At 52.6% G+C, this 27,209-nt stretch overlaps 1 protein-coding gene across 1 annotated transcript in view; it reads right to left on the bottom strand.

Annotated features, from left to right (window-relative positions):
- TONSL (tonsoku like, DNA repair protein) overlaps positions 1-27,209 on the bottom strand; it is a 44,550-nt gene that overhangs the window by 2,533 nt on the left and 14,808 nt on the right. Inside the window, exons 11-24 of the mRNA XM_048482587.1 lie at positions 26,998-27,190; positions 15,302-15,363; positions 15,043-15,132; positions 13,520-13,592; positions 12,976-13,139; positions 11,215-11,338; positions 7,575-8,314; positions 6,833-6,909; positions 5,037-5,193; positions 3,079-3,157; positions 2,495-2,796; positions 1,677-1,848; positions 1,341-1,519; positions 1,034-1,107 (exon numbers count right to left, since the gene is read on the bottom strand). Of these exons, the coding sequence (XP_048338544.1) occupies positions 1,034-1,107; positions 1,341-1,519; positions 1,677-1,848; positions 2,495-2,796; positions 3,079-3,157; positions 5,037-5,193; positions 6,833-6,909; positions 7,575-8,314; positions 11,215-11,338; positions 12,976-13,139; positions 13,520-13,592; positions 15,043-15,132; positions 15,302-15,363; positions 26,998-27,190 (2,486 nt within the window). The remainder of the gene's footprint in view (positions 1-1,033; positions 1,108-1,340; positions 1,520-1,676; positions 1,849-2,494; positions 2,797-3,078; positions 3,158-5,036; positions 5,194-6,832; positions 6,910-7,574; positions 8,315-11,214; positions 11,339-12,975; positions 13,140-13,519; positions 13,593-15,042; positions 15,133-15,301; positions 15,364-26,997; positions 27,191-27,209) is intronic.

The following is a 27,209-nucleotide window of genomic DNA, read 5'->3' as shown; positions in this document are numbered from 1 at the left end:
CAGTGCCCCTCGGACGGCTCCGGAGAACTGCTGCCTGTCTTCCTTCCCGTACAGCCATTTGCCCTCCGGTCACACGGCCCAGAAGGATGTATCTGGTAGCTGGGGCCTCTTCCAGAACCGAAGAGCACAGGTGGGCCCCAGGTTTAAGTCCCAGGTGCCAGTTGCTTATTTGCTAGACCTCCCACCCATCACCCCCACCCTACCTTTTTTAGCCCCCCCCCCTTTTTAGCTCTTAACATCTGGGTCCTTCTATCTAATGCAGTGATGGTGACCGAGTGCCCAAATTGCAACCCAAAAGCCACTTATTTATCGCAAAGGGCCAACACGGCAATTTAACCTGAATACTGAGGTTTTAGTTTAGAAAAAACAGTTGGCTCCGAGGTATGCATTACTCGGGAGTAAGCTTGGTGGTAGTCGGTGGCTTTGCTTTGAAGCAACCATGCAAGTCTTCCAAAGGGTGAATCACGACCCTTGGAGGGTTTGCTCTGAAGCAAGCCCCATTGCCAGCAACCGAGCTTACTCCCAGGTAAAGGATCGCGCTTTAGTTCTTCGCATGAAAATCAGTAGGGTTTAACAGTGCTTAACAGGGTTACCTACCCTGCTTTCCCAAAACTAGGTCTTAGGTTTAATGCTTATAAACGAGCCCAGCGGCCCAAGACAGCCTAGATTGGGGGGGGGGGACTCTTTGCGTGTGCCCACAGAGAGGGCTCTAAGTGCCACCTCTGGCACCCGTGCCATAGGTTCGCCACCACTGATCTAATGGGACTCGCCGCTCCCTCCCTCTTGGGGAGGATTTAAAATCAGGGTTTCTCGGACGCCTCTTATTATCTTACTGCTGTTTTTAAAGGTTTTAACTATATGTATTTGTATTGAGATTTGTGTTGTACACCGCCCAGAGCCCCTCGGGGATGGCATAAAAGTTTAAATAAATAAATAAATAAATAAATAAATAAATAAATACATACATACATACATACATACATACATACATACATACATACATACATACATACATACATACATACATACATACCTGGCCAGCTCTGCAACAGCCTCGTCCGTCAGGCGATTCCCAGAAAACGTCAAGTGGGTAACAGCACAGCCCTCCTGCGCAGAGAAACAGCTGGATTCAGAGGGGAGTTGCTGGTGAGGATGGGGGGTGCCCCGAGTCTCCCGAGCCTCGGGACGGGGGGAGTCTGAACAGCACCCCCAGCTCAGTCCGCAGTGAGGAACGTGGCCCCCTCCCCCAGCTTTTCAAAGGCTGGAAGACAATGACTGAACAGCCTGGCCTCTTCTGCAGGTATCCCTTTCTCTCTGTCGGGCACCTGCCTCCTCCATACCTGCACCAGGTACTTGACCATCACATCCCACGGTGGCTTCAGGTTTCCTGTTGATGCAACCACACAGCCAGCGTCCAGGTGGGTAAGCGCAGCGCTAGGTAGGCACTGGAGGAGCAGGTCAAGACCCGGGGAGTCCAGGGCGTTGTGGGACACAGCCAGCCACCTCAAGTGCACGGCCCCTGAGAGGAAGGAGCAGTTAGCCGCCCAGGTGGGGGAAGCATGGGAGAGTTTAGGCAGGACTGTGGGGCAGGGGCAGCCACACCCTGGGCTGGGCAGCACCCACAATAAAGAGAAAGGGGAGAAACAGGCGGTGAGCTTGCCCAGGCTGCTCCTCACCTCTCAGGGCGTTGGCCACCAGGGGCCGGTGGTGCTGCAGGAAGGCTGGGGTGAAGCCGCAGGCTCGCAGGTGCAGCTTGCTCAGGAGGGGGCAGGCCTGGAGCAGGGAGGCCAGGGCCTGGGTGCTGCCATCTCCTAGCGGGTTCAAGCTCAGGTCCAGCTCTTCCAGGTTCTGGAACAAGAGGGAGGGCTAAATCGCAGGCAGGCCGGGAGACGAGGGATGGGAATTCAGTAAAACCATGTTACAAAACTCTTTAGTTTGGGACTCTTTAGTTTGGAGAGGAGACGGCTGAGGGGGGATATGATTGAAGTCTATACAATTATGCATGGGGTAGAAAATGTCGACAGAGAGAAATTTTTCTCTTTCTCACAATACTAGAACCAGGGGGCATCCATTGAAAATGCTGGGGGGAAGAATTAGGACTAATCAAAGGAAACACTTCTTCACGCAACGTGTGATTGGTGTTAGGAATATGCTGCCACAGGAGGTGGTGATGGCCACTCACCTGGATAGCTTTAAAAGGGGCTTGGACAGATTTATGGAGGAGAAGTCGATGTATGGCTACCAATCTTGATCCTCTTTGATCTGAGATTGCAAATGCCTTAACAGTCCAGGTGCTCAGGAGCAGCAGCAGCCGCAGAAGGCCCTTGCTTTCACATCCTGCAGGTGAGCTCCCAAAGGCACCTGGTGGGCCACTGCGAGTAGCAGAGAGCTGGACTAGATGGACTCTGGTCTGACCCAGCAGGCTCGTTCTTATGTTCTTAACAACTGCCCCCCCCCCCATATCTGAAGCAGCAAGAGGGGTCCCTCCCCCTACCTGGAAGGTGACTGGGCCGGAGGGCCCCCGTGCCAGTTCATCCAGCCCTTTGGGGCCCAGCTGGTTGGCCGAGAGGTCCAGGGTCTTGAGGCTGGGCATGGTGCTGATGCTGGCCAGCAGCTCTGCTGCGGAGTCGTCCCCCAGGGCGGTTCCAGAGAGGCAGAGGCGTTGGATGGAGGTCTGTTTCTTGAGCGCCCTCAGGAGGGGGGCGAGGTGGAGGCCGCGCAGGGTGATGCCCGAGGCACTGAACGAGGGGCTGGACTCCTGGTGCTCCAGCATCTTCAGCAGCAGCGGATGTTCTCCTGGGCAGCCCGAGAGACACGGCCCGTCACCCTCGCCCCCAGCCCCGCAAGCAGCCAGTCAGCGGGACAGGAAGAACCCGCCTGGAAATGGGCAGGAGCCCTCCTGGCTCCCACAGGCAACTCCCCGGGGGACCGGCCTCTCAGGGGAAGGCTGTGGACTCCTGCCCTGGTGGTCGCTCCCCATCCCCTCTCCCCTTAAGGCCTGCATGTCCCAAACCAGGCCAGCCGCTGGCTTGCCCCCCCCCCCAAAGAAGCCCCATCCAAGAGGGGGCTGGAACTTACCCACAGACAAACTCCGACAGGCCTTGCAGTATCTCTCTGGAAGGGGCTGCAGGTCCCAGGACTGCACCTCAGCCAGCACCTGCCACAGAGGCGGCAACAGGTGTTGACCTTTAGGTGTTGGTGTTGACCTTTAAGGCCCTTCGCGGCTTGGGACCCTCATACCTTCGTGACCGTCTCACCCCATATGTCCCAAGTAGGCCTCTGCGGTCGGCAGAGGCAAATTTACTGGTGGCCTCCAGCCCCTCCATGATGCGGCTGGCCTCTACCCGGGCCAGGGCTTTTACGGCCCTGGCCCCTGCCTGGTGGAACATACTTCCATCAGATGTGTGGGCCCTGTGGGACCTTGGTGAATTCCACAGGGCCTGTAAAACAGTTCTGTTCCACCGGGCCTTTGGTGAGGCCAGCCACAGATTCCCCCTGTGGGATGCCCTTGCGTTGCGTGCCATCATTGGCACGCCTGATATATTTATTTATTTTATTTATTTATTACTTAGACTTTTATACCGCCCCATCCTCGAAGGGCTCTGGGCGGTGTACAACACAAAAATATAAATTAAGTTACTAAAACCATTAAAACAGCGATAGCAATAAAATACTATAATATACTATCTAATCAGTGCTGTCCCTTCCCGGCCTTGGGATCGGGCGCCATATATTATTGCTGCTGCTGCGTTTTATTGGTTATAAATTTGTAATTGTTTTAAATCACCTTTGTTTTATGTGTACAATGTTGTTTTTGAGCCTGCTGTGTTTAATGTTATTATGTATTGTTATTGCAGGCCTGCTGTTCGCCGCCCAGAGCCCTTCGGGGATGGGCGGTTTAAAATCTAATAAATAAATAAATAAATAAATAAATAAATAAATAAATAAATAAATAAATAAATAAATAAATAAATAAATAAAATAAACAATCACAGGGTGCCAGGCACTGGGCGGGGGGGGGGGGGAGGGGGACCTCTGCCCCCACCCAGGGACTTCCGAGACCCAGCTGATGCGCTTCAGACCTTCTCTCTGCTGGAGACTTGCTGGCCGGCTTCCACAACACCCTCAGGAGGGCGCCCAAAGCACAGCCCAGCGTCTCCAGCTCTGCTCCATCACGGAGTGGTCCCTGATCTCCCCCTGCCCCAGTTTGCTCTGTTGTTGTTGTTGCCGCCTTTGTGCGGCCTGCTGGGGTCCCAAAACAGTCACAGCTTTCAGCATACTGGGCTTCTCTCAGAGGCAGGCCAGGAAGAAGAAGAAGAAGAGTTTGGATTTATATGCCCCCACTTTCTCTCCTGTAAGGAGACTCAAAGGGGCTTACAATCTCCTCCCCGCCCCCCCAACAAACACCCTGTGGGGTGGGTGGGACTGAGAGAGCTCAGAAGAACTGTGACTAGCCCAAGGTCACCCAGCTGGCATGTGTTGGAGTGCACAAGATGGTTCACCAGATAAGTCTCCACAGCTCAGGCGGCAGAGCGGGGAATCAAACACGGTTCTCCAGATTAGAGTGCACCTGCTCTGAACCACAACCCCACTGGCTCTCTGGAGAAGGGTGAGAATTTGCATAGCCCCACCTACAGAGTTAAAGGGGAGGAGTCACGACACCTGAGGCATCCCCAGCTGCCAAAGGCCAGATTTCACGCCCAAGAACCCCCGCCTTTTGGAAAATTCTTACAGCAGGAAAATTCTTACAGCGCCACACTGCCCACCTCACCCACCCTCGAGGCATCTTTAGTTTGAACCACCTGTGTGGTTCTCTGACGGCATCCCCGCAGCAGAGAAACCCTGCCTGGCTCGTAACTAGGCAAGAGTGCCAGGTAGCACGCTCTCTGCGCCCTGCAGCTGCAGACCGTCCCACAGCAGAAGTCTCTCCCACCACCCATGCAAATATCCTCCCGGCTTCCTGGCTGGCTCCCGGGATCCGACACAGCGGCCTTCCTGCTTCCCCACGGGCAGAAGCCCCACAAACGGCTGCTCACCTCCTCGTTGCTCTGCAAGACGTCCACGATGAGGTCCTGGGGAGCCAAGAGGGCCCCCTCCTTCTTAAGGGTGAGGTGCGGCAGCAGCCCACTCGTCTGGTAGTAGCGCTGAGAGGCCTGATCCGCCAGCCAGGATACGGGCCGGCTCTCGCTGCCGCTGCAGGGAGGGGAGAGACAGCCGAGGGCAGCGGGTCACAGCCGGGCACCGGGCGGAGGATATTCCTCTCTCGCTCTTGAGATGGTTTTGCTTTGACCTGGAGCAGCTGCCTCCCTCCCTCCCTCCCCCGCCCACCCAGAGGCTGCTCCTGAGCCAGAGGCAACCTATTCACTCCCACTAGTTCTGATCTGAACATGTCTAGGCCACCTTTCCATCTGATCAGGGTCCCCCAGGTGACTTTGGACAGGTCAGGGAGTTACTGGGCTGTGGGGTGAGGGAGGTGCGGAAGGGAATATTTGAAAAGAGGGGGACGACTGCTCTGTAGAGGACAGGGGGCGTGAAATGAAATAAGCTAGGAAACGTTCAGGGGAGAGAAACTCCCCCACGGAATTGAAACGTGCGGAGGTCCTGGGGTCTCAAGGTTATGTTAAAAGGGAGGTGTCCTACAGGGCTCCCCTGATCTAAACCAGGAGGCAGTTCTCAAGACGGAGGGAGAAGTGCAGGAGAAGAAGAATCAGATCCCCCTAATGTTTTCCAGCTCGGCACTCAGAAGGTCATAAGAACAAGCCAGCTGGATCAGACCAGAGTCCATCTAGTCCAGCTCTCTGCTATTCGCAGTGGCCCACCAGGTGCCTTTGGGAGCTCACCTGCAGGATGGGAAAGCAATGGCCTTCTGCTGCTGCTGCTGCTCCTGAGCACCTGGTCTGCTAAGGCTTTTGCAATCTCAGATCAAGGAGGATCAAGATTGGTAGCCATAGATCGTCTTCTCCTCCATAAAGGTCCCAGGTTCAAACCCTGGCATCTCCAGTTAGAAAAGACCAGGGGGCAGGGGGATGGGAAAGACCTCAGCCCGAGACCCTGTACAGCCACTGCCAGTCTGGGCAGGCAAGACTGACCCCGACAGAGCGAGGGCCTGATCCAGCGGGAGGCAGTTCCGTGTGTGCTGAGGTCACCCTGTAGAAATGAGGTTTCTAGACACCCTCAAGGACTGTGCACTAGGAGAGCTGGTCATGGAGCCAACCACAGCTACATTCAAGTCCAGGAGCACCTTACCGGGGGTGGCCAACCTGTGGCGCTCCAGATGTTCATGGACTACAATTCCCATCAACCCCTGCCAGCATGGTTAATTGGCCCAATCGGCCATGCTGGCTGGGGCTGATGGGAATTGTAGTCCATGAACATCTGGAGCGCCATAGGCTGGCCACTCCTGTAATAGACCAACAAGATGATCAGGGGAGAAGCTTTCAAGAATCAAACTCCCTTTGGGAGAGGAAGTCCAGACAAAGCAGGACAGCTAAATGGAACCTCCAAGAACAGGGGCAGTATGTCTGAACAGCAAGGGCTGGTACAAAACACGACCTTCAACGTCCTCCTTAGGGGCTTCCCAGAGGGGCAGCCAGAGGTCTGATCGGGCGTGGCATTCCTTAGGATGAGGGAGGGAGAGGAAAGGCGATCAAAAGGAACGAGAGAGAGAAGTGAGGCTGGTTAGCGAAGAGGTAAAGCAGGAGAGAATGGAGCACGCCCGGCACCAAGGAAAGGAAGCCGCCGCCCTGGGGTGAGATGACGGCAGCCGCTCCAGCAGGGTCTGAGGGACCCAGAGAGTGGTTCTGGGATAAAGATACCCCTTCACCTCCATTACCTTTGGGGCACGGGGATAAGGAAGATGTTCTCGTGCACTCGAACTCGCACCCGGACAGGGGCTGGGGGAACAGGGAGCTGTGAAGAGGAGAGAAAGGGTTATTTATTTATTTATTGGTTATATTTCTATAACGCCCTCCCCCGAAGGGCTCAGACTTAAGAAGAAGAACAGAAGAGATTATATGCCATTAAAGGTTAAAATTGAAATTGAAGAAGAGCCTGGATTTGTACCCCCCCCTTCTAACCTGTAAGGAGACTCAAAGGGGCTTACAAACTCCGCCCCTTCCTCTCCCCACAACAGACACCTTGTGAGGCAGGTGGGGCTGAGAGAGTCCTGAGAGAGCTGTGACTGGCCCAAGGTCACCCAGCAGGAGTGCGGAAACACATCCAGTTCACCAGATCAGAGTCGGTGGGGAATCAAACCCGGAGGGGTGGGGAATCAAACCCGGTTCTCCAGATTAGCGTCCACCTGCTCTTAACCACCAAACCACGCTGGCTCTCCTCGCTGCTCACCTCCCCCTGACGGGGTCTCCCACTCTGTGGCCCACCCTTCATTCGACTGCGCCAGAGATTAAGTCCCCTCCTGAGCTCCAGGCCACACAGAACACTGCGGGAAAGGCGGGGCTTCGTTGGCCTGCCTGGGCCCGGGGAGGAGGGCAGGCCTCTTCAGCGCTGCTGCTGCTACGGAGAAGCCAGGCCTGGCGGCGGGCAAGCTAGGCACCCCTTCCCTACAGGAGACTCACCTGCGCCGAGCCTGGGGGTGGGCTCTCACAACCCCTGGTGCTGCTGTCCGCTGGGCTGCTGCCCCCTGCCCCCCAGGGGGGACTGGAATCACCCGCTGACCCCGGGCTCCCTGTCGGGCCAGCTCCTCGCGTCCTGCCCTCAGCCCAGGCAAGGCGACTCTGCCGGAGCCGCCGCCGCTTCTTCCTTGCGGCCTCCGAGGTGAGGTGGGGCCCCCCGCTTTCACTCTCGGGCCCCGAGGACTCCTCCGAGCTGGACCTGAAGTCCTTGTCCCGACTCGGGCGGCTTCTTTTGCGGGACCCGTGGCCCAGGCCCACGTCGTCTTCCAGCCAATCGTCGCCCACGTACTCCTCCGGGGGGATCAGGGCTGACCTGTCGGAGGGCCTCGTGGTCTCGGGGGCCAGTGGCCGACGGGACTGGGCACTGCCCACCTGCCGCATGGCTGCCTGGTACTCCGCTGCGGCAGCCGAGGAGTCAGCACCCTCTTCGCCCCTGGGGGGGTCCTGGCCCGGGAGCCACGGCCTCTTCTTGACAGGCCTCAGGGGAATCATGCAGTCCTCCACAGGCTCCCGCGGGCCCTGACGGGCCTTGCCCAAGCCCAGTTCGCCGTTCTGCCTCGGGGCCCTCTGGGGACTGCGCGGCTTCTCAGCAGGACGTGGAAAGCAGGAGGGCTGGGAGCCGGAGACCTCCGAATCAAAAAGAGGACTCGCTGGCTCTCCTTGTGGGGTCTGAGGTTTGGAGCCTGCAAGGGTGGAAGTCAGAAACCCTGAGCTAGAAACACGGGGGTTGGAACACACAAAGTAACTGGGCTGGACAAGTCAAACTCTGGCTCCCCTGAGCTAAACCAGGAGGCAGATCTCAAGAGACCACGGGGCTTTCCGCACTACAGAAGGGAGCTAAGGTCAAATCGGTTCCCTTCAGTGGGGGGCGATTCCAGGCTGTCCGCACAGCAACTTACTTGGCCCCCTGGAACCGAGCTAAGTGGGCAGGATCATCTTGGTGCCTGTTTTGCTCCTCGATCGTGATTGGAGCTTGTGTTACCATGGGAAACGGGAGCGTTCTTTTTTTTTTTTTTACAGTTTTCACAGTTTACAGTTACATGCCCGCCACGACTCTCCCATTCTGCGCATCCTGATTGGTTGAACGGATGAGGTGTCGTTTCGATGCGTCCGCACTTCGAAGCTTCAAAGTGGTATCGACCTTGTTCCAGCAGAAAGGTGCAGTTCATAACTGCGACAGGGATGTCGCAGTTCTGGGGGGGGGGGAACTGAGACAAAACAACGTTGAGCTCAGTTGCAGTGCGGATACACTGAGGTGAACCTAGATAGAAACCAGTACAACTCTGTCAGCGTGGAAAGCCCCCAAGAGTATCTTAAAATGGAACAGCTCAGCAAGTCCAGGACCTCCTTAGAACCTAGAGAGATCCTTGGGGTATGAGCTTTCGAGAGTGGAATCTTCCTGCCCTGTTTCCCTGAATATAAGACATCTCCTGAAAATAAGACGTAGTAGAGGTTTTGCCGAAGTGCGAAATATAAGGCATCCCCCGAAAGTAAGACGTAGCAAAGTGTTTGTTTGGAAGCATGGCCGACGAACGGAACACAGAACAATAAGACATCCCCTGAAAATAAGACATAGCGCATCTTTGGGAGCAAACATTAATATAAGACACTGCCTTATTTTCGGGGAAACACGGTACTTGTATCTGATGAAGGGAGATTTGACTCAGGAAAGCCAGACCCCCCAAATCTTGTTCATATACAGGACTCCAGTCCAGCGGCTCTACTGCACACCGACGTGGCCACTCTCGGAAGACATCCAAAGTGTGCTCCTTTGAGGCCTAGACTGACCTCTCGGAGGTGCCCCCCTCCCTGCAGCAGCAAAGGACAGTAAGAAATGCACAACGCCCCCAGGGCCAGCTGCAATGGGAGCGCCCTCAGCCAGCCCAGCCAGAATTGCGATCGCTCTCTTCCTGGCACGTCTGCAGCGAGCGAAGGCTCGGCTCGGGTTTTACCTGCCGCTCAGGCCCCTTTGCCCGGCACGCCCAGTGGCCCTTCCTACTCTGGATCCAGCCCACGGCTTGTCGGAGAACAAGGCTGGGTTGGAGGAGCTGCTCATGTTACAGCCACAAATCAGAGAAAGAAGAAGAAGAAGAAGAAGAAGAAGAAGAAGAAGAAGAAGAAGAAGAAGAAGAAGAAGAAGAAGAGGAGGAGGAGGAGGAGGAGGAGGAGGAGGAGGAGGAGGAGTTTGGATTTATATCCCCCCTTTCACTCCTGCAGGAGACTCAAAGGGGCTGACAATCTCCTTGCCCTTCCCCCCTCACAACAAACACCCTGGGAGGTAGGTGGGGCTGAGAGAGCTCCCAGAAGCTGTGACTAGCCCAAGGTCACCCAGCTGGCGTGTGTGGGAGTGTACAGGCTAACCTGAATTCCCCAGATAAGCCTCCACAGCTCAGGCGGCAGAGCTGGGAATCAAACCCGGTTCCTCCAGATTAGATACACAAGCTCTTAACCTCCTACACCACTGCCCGGAGCAGGCAGAGGCTGCTGTGTTGGGAGTCTGGCCGCTCGTTTCCACAAGCACTGTTGTCATCTTCCCAAGAGAAAGTGCAGAACATAGTGCCTGAAATTGGCGGCCCCGTAGCATATTCCTGAGCAGAAGCTACTGAGGAAGAGAGCAGCAGCACCTCCCTGCCCCGCCCCCCCTCCCCTGGGCCCCAGGACCTGCCCCTCCCCCCCGTGAACACACACAAAACTGCCCTACACTGAATCAGGCTTGCAAGTTGGAGGCCTGAGGCCTTTCGCATCCTGCTGCCTGTAGATGCCGGGGGTTGAACCGGGGGGGCCTCGTGCATGCCAAAGAGATGTTCTGCCACGGAACCACGGCCCCTCCCTTCCTGCAGCCTCACCTGGATTCTTTTTTAAATTCAATAAGCCTTTATTGGCATATACACGATAGTATAAAAACACAGTTCCAGTTAAAAAGTGAATAGTAAAAAACTTTGCGTTTGTCACACATTCGGTTTACAAACTTCTGACAAAAACTTTGCCGCTAAAATCCTGACAATTTAAAAGCGTGACTACTTTATCTGATTCAGTATAATCAACCATAGGGTCTATAGCCGTGTTGGCAAACCTTTGGCACTCCAGATGTTATGGACTACAATTCCCATCAGCCCCTTCCAGCATGGCCAATTGAAGGAGTCACTGTCATAACCCCAATAAGACATAGTAGAGGTTTTGCTGAAGTGCGAAATATAAGGCATCCCTCGAAAGTAAGACGTAGCAAAGGTTTTGTTGGGAAGCCTGCCCGACGAACAGAACACAGACAAATAAGACATTCCCTGAAAATAAGACATAGCGCATCTTTGGGAGCAAAAATTAATATAAGACACTGTCTTATTTTCGGGGAAACACGGTAATAGGCTGGGTATCCCTGTGTGAAAGGAATTGACATATTCGTTGGTGAACAAGATTTATTTGCCAAGCTCTGCAGTTGTTGATAGTCCAGTGCTAACAGCCTCTCTTTAATGAGGGCAAAAGTTTCAGTAAAGGTTAGCATATTGAAGGAGTCACTGTCATAACTCAGTTCCCCGATCTTTGCTGTAACTATTGTGCACCATTTTGAATGGTGGAGTTGGCTCACCTGGATTCGCCACGGCCTTCCTCAGCAGCTGCTCCATGGCCTTGCAGCGCTCGCGGGTTTCCCGGTCCAGATCCCGACTGTACAGACGGACCCACTCTTGGAGAGTGCCCAGCGGGTTCAGGCCCTACACGGGGGGAGGCACCAGGCGTGGTGAGTGGTGGAACTTCCAAGGGAGTATGCATCACCCGGAGTCAGCCAGACACTCTCTGGCCGGAACACACGTCTGAACGGACCGGCCCTGCCCTTCTCTCTGGTGGACGGAGACCAATCCAGCCCAGCCCCCCAGGGGGCAAACAAACCCCCAGATTGCTCTGTTCACACCTGCAAGTTGAGGACAGCAGAAGAGCCCTGCTGGATCAGACCAATGAGAAGGTCTGCCTCGTCTAGCCTTCTGTCTCACACACTTCCTCTGGAGGGCCAACCACTGGGCATAGAGCAGTGGTGGCGAACCTTTTCGAGACCGAGTGCCCAAATTGCAACCCAAAACCCACTGATTTATCGCAAAGGGCCAACATGGCAATTTAACCTGAAGGCTGAGGTTTTAGTTTAGAAAAAACAGTTGGCTCCGAGGTATGCGTTACTCGGGAGTAAGCTTGGTGGTAGTCGGTGACTTTGCTTTGAAGCAACCATGCAAGTCTTCCAACGGGTGAATCATGACCCTAGGAGGGTTTGCTCTGAAGCAAGCCCCATTGCCAGCAACCAAGCTTACTCCCAGGTAAAGGATCGAGCTTTAGTTCTTCGCATGAAAACCAGTGGGGTTTAACAGTGCTTAACAGGGTTACCTACTCTGCTTCCCCAAAACTAGGTCTTAGGTTTAATGCTTATAATCGAGCCCAGCGGCCCAGGCCAGCCTAGATGGGGTGGGGGGTGGGGACTCTGTCCACATTATTTTAAACACAAGGAGGAAAACGCGTTGCGCCTAATCCGCGTTTTTCGATGGCTTCATCAGCCTCACAGTTTGTGGATATAATTTACGTTGGCTTCAGATGGGTACTCTGCAAATACTTACCTGGTTTAACCTTGATGATCCTGGATTTACCTGTGATGATTTCGGACTCACCTTTTGGATGTCGTTTAAAAATAAGTGATTGTGATTATAATTAATGAAATATAAAAAATGAACAATGATACAAGTTTATGTGTATATATATGCATCTGAGAAATTAGTTACAGCCAGAGTGCAACAGTTGTTGCTGTTGCTGAGGTGCGCCCCCTCCCCCCGCCCCCCCCTTCCTTGCTTTGCTCCCTGGTTCTCTTGCTCCCTATTTTATAATCTGTTTTTGCATATTTATTGCTATTTTTAGGGAGGAGTTTGGTTGCTCCCTTCTTTGTGGGGTGGTTTTTAAAGGAATTGGATTGCGGGACACCATTTTTATTGTTATTGTTTTGACCGCTGTTTACATGGTTTTAATGGTTTTAACAAATTCTAGTATATATGGTCACTATTGCGACCCTTGTTATATACTGTACATAGATTATGTTGTGCACCGCCCAGAGCCCCTTGGGGATTGGGCGGTCTATAAATTTAAATAATAAATAAATAAAAATAAACAAATATTTACTACTGCACCCCCTTTTATGTGAGTTTTCTGGTGTCAACATGAAGTGCAGAATAGAGGGAAGGAACTCTGTGTGGCCAAACAGGGGCTGGCAGAAGCAGTTCTCCCAACCAACGGCTGACCCAACAAGGCCCTCCGCAGGTGTACCCAGCAATGCCCACCCCCCACCCCCACCTGTCAGCAGCACCTCCCTCCTCCTGACCTTGGCATTACGAAGTGCAACGGAGGCGCCTCTGCGGATCAGGAGCTCCGCGACATCAAAGTGGCCGCAGTTGAGGGCGTCGTGCAGGGGGGTGATGCCCTCGCAGCCGGGCCCCCCGCGGTCGTCGATGTTCGCCCCGTGGTCCAAAAGCAAGCCAACGATCTCTGGGAGGAGAGAATCATGGGAGTTGGAAGAGACCCCCAAGGGCCATCCAGTCCAACCCCCTGCCGTGCAGAAACAATCAAAGCACTCCTGAGAGATGGCCGCCCAGCCTCTCTTTAAAAACCTCCAAAGAAGGAGACTCCACCACACTCCGAGGCAGTGAATTCCACTGTCGAACAGCCCTTAATGTCAGGAGGTTTTTCCTGATGTTGAGGTGGAGTCTCTTTTCCTTCACCTTGAACCCGTGACTCCTGGTCCCGGTCTCTGGAGCCGCAGAAAACAAGCTTGCTCCCTCACCAACGTGAAGAGGCAAGTGATTCATGCCAGGCACCTTGGACCACCTGGCTCTCTCTGTGGCCCTGACGCCCTCCCCTGCACTTACCCAGGTGCCCGTGGTTGCAGGCCTCATGCAGTGGGGTCCAGCCGCAGTAGTCCCGAGGGCTGACAGGATGGGCCTGCAGTGGTGAGGGAAAGCATGAACAGAACAGGCCCAGCGGCCTCCCCATGCCTGCGCTGGTTCCCCCTCCCGAGTGGGAACCAATAGAAATGAAAGGGAAGGGAGAAACTGCAGCCAGCCAGGAGAACTGGGCTGCCCCACTCCTGATGGTTCCCTCTGGGTCCTTCTGCACCGTCTGGAGGACGAGGCTCAAAGCTAAAGAGGAAGAACGAAAGGCCACCCCCTGACGGCAGGCAGAGGAGAAGACCACTGGTGCTCACTAGGAGCAAAGAAGAAGAAGAAGAAGAGTTTGGATTTATGTCCCCCCTTTCTCTCCTGCAGGAGACTCAATGGGCTTGCAATCTCTTTGCCCTTCCCCACTCACAACAAACACCCTGTGAGGTAGGTGGGGCTGAGAGAGCTCCCAGAAGCTGTGACTAGCCCAAGGTCACCCAGCTGGCGTGCGTGGGAGTGCCCAGGCTAATCTGAATTCCCCAGATCAGCCTCCACAGCTCAGGCAGCAGAGCTGGGAATCAAACCCGGTTCCTCCAGATTAAATACACGAGCTCTTAACCTCCTACGCCACTTCTGCTCCCTCTGGGAGGTTCCCTCTGGGTCCTTCTGCACTGTCCGGAGGACGAGGCTCAAAACTAAAGAGGAAGAACGAAAGGCCACCCCCTGACAGCAGGCAGAGGAGAAGACCACTGGTGCTCACTAGGAGCAAAGAAGAAGAAGTAGAGTTTGGATTTATATCCGCCCTTTCTCTCCTGCAGGAGACTCAATGGGCTTGCAATCTCCTTGCCCTTCCCCACTCACAACAAACACCCTGTGAGGTAGGTGGGGCTGAGAGAGCTCCCAGAAGCTGTGACTAGCCCAAGGTCACCCAGCTGGCGTGTGTGGGAGTGCACAGGCTAATCTGAATTCCCCAGATAAGCCTCCACAGCTCAGGCGGCAGAGCCGAGAATCAAACCCGGTTCCTCCAGATTAGATACACGAGCTCTTAACCTCCTATGCCACTGCTGCTCCTACAAGCTCCTTTCCCTTCCTCTCCCCACAACAGACACCTTGTGAGGCAGGTGGGGCTGAGAGAGCTCCGAGAAGCTGTGACTAACCCAAGGTCACCCAGCTGGCGTGTGTGGGAGTGCCCAGGCTAATCTGAATTCCCCAGAGAAGCCTCCACAGCTCAGGCGGCAGAGCTGGGAATCAAACCCGGTTCCTCCAGATTAGATACACGAGCTCTTAACCTCCTACACCACTTCTGCTGCCTCTGGGAGGTTCCCTCTGGGTCCTTCTGCACTGTCTGGAGGACGAGGCTCAAAACTAAAGAGGAAGAACGACAGGCCACCCCCTGACAGCAGGCAGAGGAGAAGACCACTGGTGCTCACTAGGAGCAAAGGGCAGCCAGCCGAATGTGCCCGGCCCCCGCTGGGGCAGAGAGCAGAATCGTTGCCTGTGCATTTGGGACTCACCTTCTCCAAGAGGAACTGGACCCGCCGCAGGTTACCGTCGATGCAGGCTCGATGCAGCAACGTCTCGCCTTTGTCGTTCCGCTGATTCCACTGGGAAAGAAAGGGGCACGGTCAGGCCACGCGGGGCTCCCGACTCACTCGCTCGCAAAGCAGCCCAGAGCACAGCCGGGCCGCTCTTCCCTCTGGCTCAGCAGCACTCCCCCTCCCCCTCCCACTGCCTACCTGACCCGCAATCATCAGGCTGACAGTCCAACCTCACCTTGCTGACGTTCCGCCGGCCTGGGACGCTCTTGCCATACCCCTCCAAGTCATCCTCTCCATCTGGAGGAGAAAGGAGCAGGTAAGAGCTGAGCCACACCCACCAATCAGGTCCTAGGAGGAGGAGGAGGCCATCCGGAGACCCCTGGGGAGTTCTCAGCCCAAAGGCAAGGCCTGCCTCGGCTGGTCCCGGGAGCCGGCAGGTCAAGATGTCCTTCGCGGTCAGCCTCTCGGATCATGGCCGATAACTCCTTTGAGCCAACCCTGCCCGCTTAGCATCCTGGCGCTACCCTGCGATGGAAGGCATTCCACCAGCTGCCATCTTGCCCCCACTGCCTGTCCACGCCAATCAATCTCTTTGTGTGTCCGTGTGGCAACCATGAGGCCCAGAGGGGGCAGCGGGGGCCCCCTCCCCCCAGTCTTGTTGCATCCACGCTGGCTCCCAGTTTGCTTCCAGGCTCAATCCAAGGTGGCAGCTTGAGAAAGGGGCACCTCTGTCACCACACCAACACTTTGGAGCTCCCTCCCCAGGGAAACCTCCTGTGAGCTAAGGCTGCTGAATCTGGAAGGTGGGGCTTAACAGGGGTTAACAGAGTTCATCTCTTGTTCCTCTTTGTCCTGAGAGGTGGGGCTTTTGTCCTGAGAGGTGGGGCTTTAGTTCAGTCTCTGGAACCAGCGGCGCGCGCCTAACGGCGCACGCAATTTTAATTTAATTTTTTTGTTTTTTAAATTAATAAGGACATATTTGACAGATAGTACGTGCAGATAGCTCCAGGGGGGCAGTGACTAAAAGCTTAATATTGAAATATCTAAACAAATCAGATATGAAGGCAGAAAGCCAGCAGGGGGATGGGGGCTTTCCAGTGTTTTGCACTGAGTGTCACATGTATGACTATCTGCCACTAGGACAGAAGTCGTGGGTGTGCCCTCGCTGCAATGAGCTCCTGGCACTCAAGGAACGTGTGCGTTCTCTTGAAGCCAAGGTGGCAGACCTGGAGAAGCTGAAAGAGGCAGAGAGGGTGACAGAAGAGGCTTTCAGGGACCTAACAGCCGGGTCCCACTCCCAAGGTGACATCTCTTCAGATGTCATGGAGAATGAAGGTCTTGGGGACGGAGGGTGCCAGTCTGAGGTGGGGGAAGATGCTCCCTTAGATGGGATCCCTTCCTTAACTGGTGATCAGCTATCCTCTCGCACTGAGGATACCCCTCGGGGAGGTGGGGGGCTCCTTTTAGTGGGTGATTCGATCGTTAGAAATGTAGAGAGTTGGGTTTGTGAGAGGCGTGATGACCGCATGGTGACTTGCCTGCCTGGTGCGAAGGTTGCGGATGTCACGCTTCGTCTAGATAGGCTTTTAGACAGTGCTGGGGTGGAGTCAGCAGTTGTGGTCCACATTGGCACCAACGACATTGGGAAATGTAGCCGGGAGGTTCTAGAAGCTAAATTTAGGCTGCTAGGAAAAAGGTTGAAGTCCAGGACCTCCAAGGAGGCATTCTCAGAAATGCTACCTGTTCCACGCGCAGGGCGTGCTAGGCAAGCGGAGATACAGGGTCTCAATGCGTGGATGAGAAGGTGGTGTAAGGCAGAGGGTTTCAGATTTGTCAAGAACTGGGGAACCTTTTGGGACAAGGCAGGCCTGTACAAACGGGACGGGCTTCATCTTAACCAAAGAGGAACCAGGCTGCTGGCGCTCAACATTAAAAAAGGTGGCAGAACAGCTTTTAAACTGATCACTGGGGGAAAGCCGACAGGAGCTGAGGTGACTTCGGTTCGGAATACAGTATCTATGGGGATGCAGACAGAGAGGGAGGTTTTTCTAAATCAACCACATACAAGCGAGGAACATAGCAATGTGCATGTGACAAGGGATAGTGTCTACAAAAGACTTGAGGGTAAAGCACATAAATCCCAGGTTAAGGACAGAGACAGGGTATACAGGTGGTCTCTATGCTAATAGTAGAAGCATTCGACCTAAAATGGAGGAGCTAGAGTACAGAGTTTTGAAGGAGGACTTTGATATAGTGGGCATTACAGAGACATGGTGGAATGAGGAGAACCAGTGGGATGCTGTTATACCAGGCTACAGGCTCTATAGGAAGGATAGGACAGGGCGCATTGGGGGTGGAGTTGCCCTTTTCATCAAAGAGAGCATAGTATCACATAAAATAGACAATGCAAGGGGAGCTGGTTCCCTACAGAATCACTGTGGATATCAATACCAGGTGTGAAGGACAGTTTAATATTAGGAATATATTATCGTCCCCCTGACCAAAGTGCACAAGAGGATTCTGAGATGGAAAAAGAAATTAGAGAGGCCAACAAAAACAAAAATGTAGTGGTAATGGGTGATTTTAACTATCCCCATATAAACTGGAAAAATGCATGTTCAGGTCATAGTAAGGAGAGAGCATTCCTGGATATGCTAAATGACTGTGGCTTAGAGCAGATGGTTGTGGAACCAACCAGGGGAGAGGTGATCCTAGATCTAATTCTATGTGGGACCCAGGACCTGGTGCAGGAAGTCAGTGTTGTTGAGCCGATAGGGAACAGTGACCACAATGCTGTCAGATTCAGTATCTCAGCATGCGAACAAGTGGCAAATACTAATGTAGTTACATTCGCCTTCAGAAAGGGAAATTTCTCAAAGATGAGGGGGATAGTGCGCAGGAAGCTGAAAGGGAAAATCAACAGAGTCAAAACTGTCCAGGATGCTTGGAGGTTATTTAAAAACACAGTAATAAAAGCTCAGCTGGAATGTGTTCCACAGGTTAGAAAAGGCAGCACCCAGTCCAAAAGAAAGCCACCATGGTTAACAAGAGAGGTTGAGGAAATTATCAGAAAAAAGAAAATGTCTTTTAGAAAATGGAAGTCCAGTTTGGCTGATGAAGAATATGAGAGGGAACACAAGTAATGGTGGCAAAAAGAGAAACTAGAAGTTAGCTGTAAAAGGGGAGGCAAAAAAAAAGGATTATGAGGAACGCATGGCCTCGCGAACATCAAGACCAGCAACAAACAGTTCTTCAAAAAAGTACATCAAAAAAGCAGGAGACAGCCAGCAAGGGAAGCGGTAGGCCTGTTAGATGACAAAGGAACAAAGAGATTGATGCTAAAAGATGGCAGGGGAGATTGCAGAGAGAAGCTGAATGAATTCTTTGCATCTGTCTTCACCCAAGAGGAGTGGTGAGGAACATTCCTGCTCCTGAACCAAGCTCCTTAGGGAGGCTAATCTGAGGAACTAAAGCAAGAGATGAGTGGTAGATACAAGGAGAGAAGTTCATGGCAGCCATTGATAAACTAAGTAATGTTACCAAATCCCCTGGCCCAATCTAGATTGTATTCACTTAAGAGTTCTTAAAGAGCTCCAAGCATGAAATTGCTGATCTTCTCACTTTAATATGCAACTTATCCCTGAAATCAGGCTCCATCCCTGAAGACTGGAAGATGGCCAATGTCACACCAATTCTTTTAAGAAAGAAAGGATCACTAGAGGGGGACCCGGAAATTACAGGCCAGTCAGTTTGACATCTGTTCCTGGTAGGTATTAGTGCAGAATCTATCATTAAAAGATAAAATTTATAAGAAACATGTAGAAAAGCAAGACTCTGCTGACGAAAGAGTCAGCATAATGGCTTTTTTTGCAGAGAGCAAATCCTGTCTTGCACAAACTTACTAGAGTTCTTTGAGGGTGTGTAAACAACAGGCATGTGGACAGGGGTGAACCCGATTGGACATTGTCTACTTGGATTTCCGAAAGTTGCTTTTGACAAAGTTCCTCACCAAGAGACTACTGTTGAGAAAACTCAGCAATGAAGGAATAAGAGGGGAAGTCCTCCTATGGATTAAAAAACTGTGGTTGAGAAACAGGGAAACAAAAAAAGAGTGGAGTGTAAATGGGAAGTTCTCACAATGGAGAGATGTGAGGTGAGTGGTGTCCCCCTAAGGATCCTCGGTTTTTGGGACCAGTGCTCTTTAGCTAACCTATTCATAAATGACCTGGTAAGTAGAGGGTGGGTAAGCGTGGTGGCCAAGTTTGCAGATGATACCAAATTATGTAGGTGGTGGTGAGAACCACAAAGGATTCGCGAAGAGCTCCAAAGCGGACCTTGATAAATTAGGTGTGAGTGGGCTCAGAAATGGCAAAATGCAGTTCAATGTAGCAAAAATGTAAGAAGTGATGATGCACATAGGGGCAAAAAAATCCAAACTTCACATACATCGCTAAGCAGGGGTCAGTGCTATCAGTCACAGACCAGGAAAGGGATTTAGGCGTCTTAGTTGATAGTTCCATGGGAATGTCAACTCAATGCATGGCAGCTGTAAAAAGGAAAAGGCAAAAAACTCTATGCTAAGGGGATCATTTAGAAAAGGAATTGATAATAAAACTGCAAAAGATTGTCATGCCCCTTATATAAAAGCAGTAGGTGCGACCCGCGCCTTGGAGTACTGTGTCCAGTTCTGGTCACGCGATCTCAAAAAAGGATATTGAGGAGATGAAAAGAAAAAAAGTGTAGAGAAAGGGCAACAAAAGGATGATTGAGGGACTGCGGAGCACCTTCCCTATGAGGAGAGGCTACGCGTTTGGGACCTCTTTTAGTTTGGAGAGGAGGCGGCTGAGGGGGGGATATGATTGAAGTCTACAAAAATTATGCATGGGAGTAGAAATGATGTTGGACGGAGGAAGAAATTTTTCTCTCTTTCTCACAATACTACAACCAGGGGGCATTCATTGAAAATGCTGGGGGGAAGAATTAGGACTAATAAAAGGAAACACTTCTTCACGCAACGTGTGATTGGTGTTTGGAAGATGCTGCCACAGGAGGTGGTGATGGCCACTAACCTGGATAGCTTTAAAAGGAGGCTTGGACAGATTTATGGAGGAGAAGTCGATTTATGGCTACCAATCTTGATCCTCTTTGATCTGAGATTGCAAATGCCTTAACAGACCAGAGGGTGATCGGGGAGCAACGGCCACTTAGCAGCCCAGAAGGCTTGGCATTCGTGTCACATCCTGCATGTTAGAGCTCCCCAAAAGGCACTCCTGGTGGGCCACTGCAAACATTAGCAGAGAGCTGAAGACTAGATGGACTCTTGGTCTGATCCAGCTGAAAGCTTGTTCTTATGTTCTTATGTTCTTATGAACCCGCCGGTGTCTCCCACCTGTTGGATTATTCTCCGCCCAGCAAGCGACAGAAGGCTCCTTGGGACTTTCTTTGGCATGCCCCTGGGTCAAATACTACTACTGGCCTTCCTCTGGTACAGGTTTTGTTATATATGAAGAATTTCCTTTTGAATTACTGCATACTTTTTTAAATGCCCATATATATAAAGCCAGAGTGAGATGCGACGCAGCTACTTGCCGGAGTCTAATGTTGTTCGAAGTTCTCTGGTCGCATACACATCTCAAAAAAAGGATATCCGAAGAGATAGAAAAAAGAAAGGTAGCAGAAGAAGGGCAACGAGAGGATGATTGAGGAGACTGGAAGCACCTTCCTTGTGATGAGAAGAGCTGCAGCGTTTGGGACTCTTTAGTTTGGAGAGGAGACGTCTGAGGGGGGGATATGATTGAAGTCTATAAAATTATGCATGGGGTAGAAAATGTTGACAGAGAAATTTTTCTCTCTTTCTCACAATACTAGAACCAGGGGGCATCCATTGAAAATGCTGGGGGGAAGAATTAGGGCTAATACAAGGAAACACTTTTTCACACAATGTGTGATTGGTGTTTTAAAGGTATGCACTGCCGCGAGGAGGTGGTGATGGCCACTTCAACCTGAGATGGCTTTAAAAGGGGCTTGGACAGATTGATGGAGAAGTGTCGCATCTATGGCTACCAATCTTGATCCAGTCCTTGATCTCAGATTGGTACGAAAATGCCTGGAAGCAGACCAGGAATGCTCAGGAGCAGCAGCAGCCGCAGAGAAGGCCATTGCTTTCCACATCCTGTGCGTGGGCTCCCAAAGGCAATTCCTGGTGGGCTACTGCAGAAGTAGCAGAGTGCTGGACTAAATGGACTCTGGATTCTGATCCCAGCAGGCTAGTTCTTGTATGTTCAAATGTTCAAATGTTTTTGAAAATGTGTGTTGGAAAGAAGGCGACACATCAAAAGGTTTTCGCTAAAAAATAAATATTTGTCGCCACTCGTTATTCCCACACTGTGGCTGTGATGACTATCATTCCTCGGCTCCGTCCTGCCCTCCCACACTTCTAGAAAGCTTTGGAAAAGCCCCGGGGGACACATTTAACAGGTCCCTCAGAAGGGACAAGGCGACTCTTATCAGGTGTTTCCTGGTGCCCCTTGCCTGTCTTCTTTTTCCACCTACAGGAAGCTGGAAGTAGCACAACGGTGTGCTAAGGAGCCAAATGCAGCCCCCCCCCCCCCCCCCCCCACGGGCTTGTGGCCCTAGCGGCCCAGGGCCGGCTTTTAGCTGTGGCACCCATCCAGCATCGCTTTCCCCCTGCTGCTCCACCCCACACTCACCACTGCTGGGAGAGTTCCAGGTCACTCTCTTCCAAGGGCTCGCTGCTCTGCGGCTCCTCCTCTTCCTCTCCAGTCTCCCCATCCCAGAAGAGCGGCCCAAGGAGCGCTGGAGGTCCTTCAGCTGAAGGCCAGTATGGCGAGGAGGAGGCCTCCAGGGCTGCCACATCTCTGCTGCCTTGGCGTGGAAGGGAGTGCAGGATCTGACCCTGCGAAATGCCAGCCACAGATGCAGAGCGAAACGTCCAGGCAAAAAATGCTACTGGAACCACGGCCATACAACCCAGAAAACCCCAAAACAGAAACCCACACAGAGGATCCTCTGAAGGTGCCAGCCACAGATGGCGAGGCAGAAACGTCAGGAGGCAGCTTACTACGGAACACGGCCATACAACCCGGAGAAAACCCAAAAGAGCAACAACCCACAAGGATCCTCTGAAGGCGCTGCCAGCCACAGATGCAGAAGCGAAACGTCAGGAGAAAAACAGCTACTGGAACACGGCCATACAACCCGAGGAGAAAACCCACAACAAACCCACAAGGGATCCTCTGAAGGTGCCCAGCCATAGATGCAAAAGCGAAATGTCAGGAGAAAATGCTACTGGAACACAGCCATACAACCCGAGAGAAAACCGCATGGCAACACTTTTAACACACCTTGCTTGTTGGGAGGGGAGGTGTAAGAATAGCATCAGAGATCCCATCTGGGAAACATGGCGTGGGAGAGCCCAGGGTGGGAGGCGGCATATTTTGCAGCTGAAAAGAGCCAGGCAGGGATCTGCTCCCTTTGGGGTCCCAACTCACCTGCAGTCTCTGGTTCCCAGCCTCCTCTGCCTTTCTCAGAGCATTCTGGAAGCAGGGCTCCAGGGCGTCATAGCTCTCTTGGGCCTCCTCCTTGGCCAGAGCGATATTCAGCCACGTCTTCCCCTCCTGGCCACAGAAGAAAGAAGTTATAGGCCTCACCCCTTAGCCTCTGGCGAATCCTCTGGTCTTGATGCCTGCAATGCTTCCCTCTCCCAGTTCAGAAGCTGCTTGAGTGCTTAGTTTTCATGGGGAGGGCGAGTGCACTGGTACACCAACAGTGTCAGGATGTGCCTTGACCTAGAGTGCAAGCTCTCACACCAGTCTGAAAGTCTTCGCGGAGAAGGAAGTTGTCTTCACCTTTCTATGACAGTGGTGGCGGGAATCCTATGGCATGGGTGCCAGGAGGTGGTGCACTCAGAGCAGCCTCTCTGTGGAGCACGAAAGTGCACAGAGTTCGCTCAGTGCGTGATAATAGTGTAATTATTTCCAGGGAGATTAATGTGAAGCATTAAACCCAAGACATAGTTTTGGGGAAGCTATTAAGCACTGTTAAAGCCCTACTGATTTTCATGGGAAGAATGAAAGCTGCTGATCCTTTACCTGGGGAGTAAGCTCGGTTGCACTTTGGCAATGGAGTTTACTGCTTCTGAGTAAACCCTCCTAGAGTTGTGATCCCACCTGTTCGGCTGTTGCACAGTTGCTTCCAAAGAAGCAAAGCCACCGACTACCACCAAGCTTACTCCCCGAGTATCTTGCTGGCGCCTTGGCAAGCCAACCGTTTTTTTTTCTATACTACAAAAACCTCAGTATTCGGGTTAAATTGCCGGGTTGGCCCTTTTCTGCGATAAATAAAGTGGGTTTTGGGTTGCAGTTTGGGCTTCGGTCTCGAAAAGGTTCGGCCCATCACTGTTCTATGTTAATGGACCTTTTTCCCTTTCTCTTTCCTTTGATGCTAACAACTTAGCTAACCAGGAGCAATTCTGAAGCCTTCCCAGCCCGGGGAGGGGATGGCCGGTGGCTGAGAACTATCACTGCGCTTGAGCTTTGAGATGCTCCAACTCCCAAACATCTTTCTCTTTCGCGTTGTCGTTATTCTCTTTCACATTCGCGTTAGGGGAAATCAGGGAGGGGGATTTATGGCGAAGAACAGCTGAAGAAGAGGAAAAGAAAAGAAGAAAGAAGAAAGAAGAAGAAGAAGAAGAAGAAAGAAGAAGAAAGAAGAAGAACCCCCCCCCCCCCCCACCCCCCCCCCCCCCCACCCCCCCCCCCCCCCCCCCCCCCCCCCCCCCACCCCCCCCCCCCCCCACCCCCCCCCCCCCCCCCCCCCCCCCCCCCCCCCCCCCACACCCCCCCCCCCCCACCCCCCCCCCCCGTCCCCCCCCCCCCCCCCCCACCCCCCCCCCCCCCCACCCCCCCCCCCCCCCGCCCCCCCCCCCCCCCACCCCTCCCCCCACCCAACCCCCCCCCCCCCCCCCCGCCCCCCCAACCCAACCGCCCTCCCCCCCCACCCCCCTCCTCTTCCTCACCCCCCCCCACCCCCCCCCTCCCCTTTACCCCCCCCCCCCCCCGCCCGCCCCCCCCCCCAAACAACCCCCCCCCCCCCCACCAACCCCCCCCCCCCACAAAACCACCCCCCCCCCCCCCCAGGAAATTACAGGCCAGTCAGTTTGACATCTGTTCCTGGTAAATTAGTAGAATCTATCACATTAAAGATAAAATTATAAAACATGTAGAAAAGCAAGACCTGCTGGAGAAAGAGTCAGCATGGCTTTTGCAGAGAGGCAACCTAGTCCTTAAGCAAACTTACGTAGAGTTCCTCTCTTTTGAGGGTGTAAACAGGCATGTGGGACAGGGTGAACCGGTGATTACATTCGTCTACTTGGATTTCCAAAAGTTGCTTTTTGACAAAAGTTCCTCACCAGAGACTGTTGGAGAAAACTCAGCAATGAAGGAATAAGAGGGGAAGTCCTCCTATGGATTAAAAAAAAAAAACTGCTACAGAGAAAACAGGAAACAAAGAGGGTGTGTAAAATGGGAAGTTCTCACCAAATGGGAGAGATGTAGGGAGTGGTGTCCCCCAAGGATCCGCTTTTGGGGACCAGTGCTCTTTTAACCTATTCATAAAATGACCTGGAAGTAGGGGTGGGTAGCGCAGGGCCAAGTTTGCAGATTGATACCAAATTATGTAGGGTGGTGAGGAACCACAAAGGATTATGGCTAAGAGCTCCAAGCCGGACTCCTTGATAAATTAGGTGAGTGGGCTCAGAAATGGCAAATGCAGTTCAATGTAGCAAAAATGTAAAGTGATGCACATAGGGGCAAAAAATCCAAACTTCAGCATAACATCGCCTTACAGGGGCTCAAAAGCTATCAGTCAGCAGACCTAGGAAAGGGATTTAGGGCGCCTTAGTTGATAGTCTCCTTAATGCCGGAATGTCAACTCAATGCATGGCAGCTGTAAAAAGGCAAACTCATAAAGCTGGGGATCATTAGAAAAGGAATTGATAATAAAACGGCAAAGATTGTCATGCCTCTTATATAAAAGCAGCAGTGGTGCGTAATCAAGCGATTCTGGAGTACTGTGTCCAGTTCTTGGTCGCCGCGATCTCAAAAAAGGATATTGCGGAGATAGAAAAAGTGCAGAGAAGGGCAACAAGGATGATTGAGGGACTGGAGCACCTTCCCCTATGAGGGAGAGGCTACAGCGTTTGGGACTCTTTAGTTTGGAGAGGAGGCGGCTGAGGGGGGATATGATTGAAGTCTACAAAATTATGCATGGGGTAGAAAATGTTGACGGAGAGAAATTTTTCTCTCTTTCTCACAATACTACAACCAGGGGGCATTCATTGAAAATGCTGGGGGGAAGAATTAGGACTAATCATAGGAAACACTCCTTCACACAACGTGTGATTGGTGTTTGGAAGATGCTGCCACAGGAGGTGGTTATGGCCACTCACCTGGATAGCTTTAAAAGGGGCTTGGACAGATTTATGGAGGAGAAGTCGATTTATGGCTACCAATCTTGATCCTCTTTGATCTGAGATTGCAAATGCCTTAACAGACCAGGTGATCGGGAGCAACAGCCGCAGAAGGCCATTGCGTTCACATCCTGCATGTGAGCTCCCAAAGGCACCTGGTGGGCCACTGCGAGTAGCAGAGAGCTGGACTAGATGGACTCTGGTCTGATCCAGCTGGCTTGTTCTTATGTTCTTATGTTCTTATGAAACGTGTCTCCACCTGTTGGTGTCTCCGCCAGCAAACGAAGGCTCCTTGGTTTTCTTTGGCATGCCCCCAAATACTACTACTGGCCTTCCTCTGGTACAGTTTGTTATATGATTTCCTTGAATTACTGCATACTTTTAAATGCCCTTATATAAAGCCGTGGTGCGACCGCACTTGGAGTCCTGTGTTCAGTTCTGGTCGCCACATCTCAAAAAGGATATCGAAGAGATAGAAAAAGTGCAGAGAAGGGCAACGAGGATGATTGCGGGACTGGAGCACCTTCCTTATGAGGAGAGGCTGCAGCGTTTGGGACTCTTTAGTTTGGAGAGGAGACGTCTGAGGGGGGATATGATTGAAGTCTATAAAATTATGCATGGGGTAGAAAATGTTGACAGAGAAATTTTTCTCTCTTTCTCACAATACTAGAACCAGGGGGCATTCATTGAAACTGCTGGGGGGAAGAATTAGGACTAATAAAAGGAAACACTTCTTCACGCAACGTGTGATTGGTGTTTGGAATATGCTGCCACAGGAGGTGGTGATGGCCACTAACATGGATAGCTTTAAAAAGGGCTTGGACAGATTGATGGAGAAGTCGATCTATGGCTACCAATCTTGATCCTCCTTGATCTGAGATGGCAAATGCCTTAGCAGACCAGGTGCTCAGGAGCAGCAGCAGCCGCAGAAGGCCATTGCTTTCACATCCTGTACGTGGGCTCCCAAAGGCACCTGGTGGACTACTGCAAGTAGCAGAGTGCTGGACTAAATGGACTCTGGTCTGATCCAGCAGGCTAGTTCTTATGTTCAAATGTTCAAATGTTTTAATGTGTTGGAAAGGCGACATCAAAAGGTTTTCGCTAAAAAATAAATATTTGTCGCCACTGTTATTCCACACTGGCTGTGACTATCATTCCCGCTCCGTCCTGCCCTCCCACACTTCTAGAGCTTAAAAGCCCCGGGGGACACATTTAACAGGTCCCTCAGAAGGACAAGGACTCTTATCAGGTGTTCTGGTGCCCCTTGCCTGTCTTTTCCACCTACAGGAAGCTGGAAGTAGCACAACGGTGTGCTAAGGAGCCAAATGCAGCCCCCCTCCCCCCCTCCCGCACGTGCTTGTGGCCCTAGCGGCCCAGGGCCGGCTTTTAGCTGTGGCACCCATCAGCATCGCTTTCCCCCTGCTGCTCCACCCCACACTCACCACTGCTGGAGAGTTCCAGGTCACTCTCTTCCAAGGGCTCGCTGCTCTGCGGCTCCTCCTCTTCCTCTCCAGTCTCCCCATCCGAAGAACGGCCCAAGGAGCGCTGGAGGTCCTTCAGCTGGGCCAGTGTAGCGGAGGCCTCAGGGCGGCCACATCTCTGCTGCGAGGCGTGGAAGGAGTGCAGGATCTGACCCTGCGAGAAATGCCAGCCA

The sequence above is a fragment of the Sphaerodactylus townsendi genome, unplaced genomic scaffold (genome assembly GCF_021028975.2).
Source record: "Sphaerodactylus townsendi isolate TG3544 unplaced genomic scaffold, MPM_Stown_v2.3 scaffold_19, whole genome shotgun sequence".
NCBI lineage: Eukaryota > Metazoa > Chordata > Lepidosauria > Squamata > Sphaerodactylidae > Sphaerodactylus > Sphaerodactylus townsendi.
The sequence above is the reverse complement of the archived record's forward strand: the minus strand, read 5'-3'. Positions and strand labels throughout refer to the sequence as shown.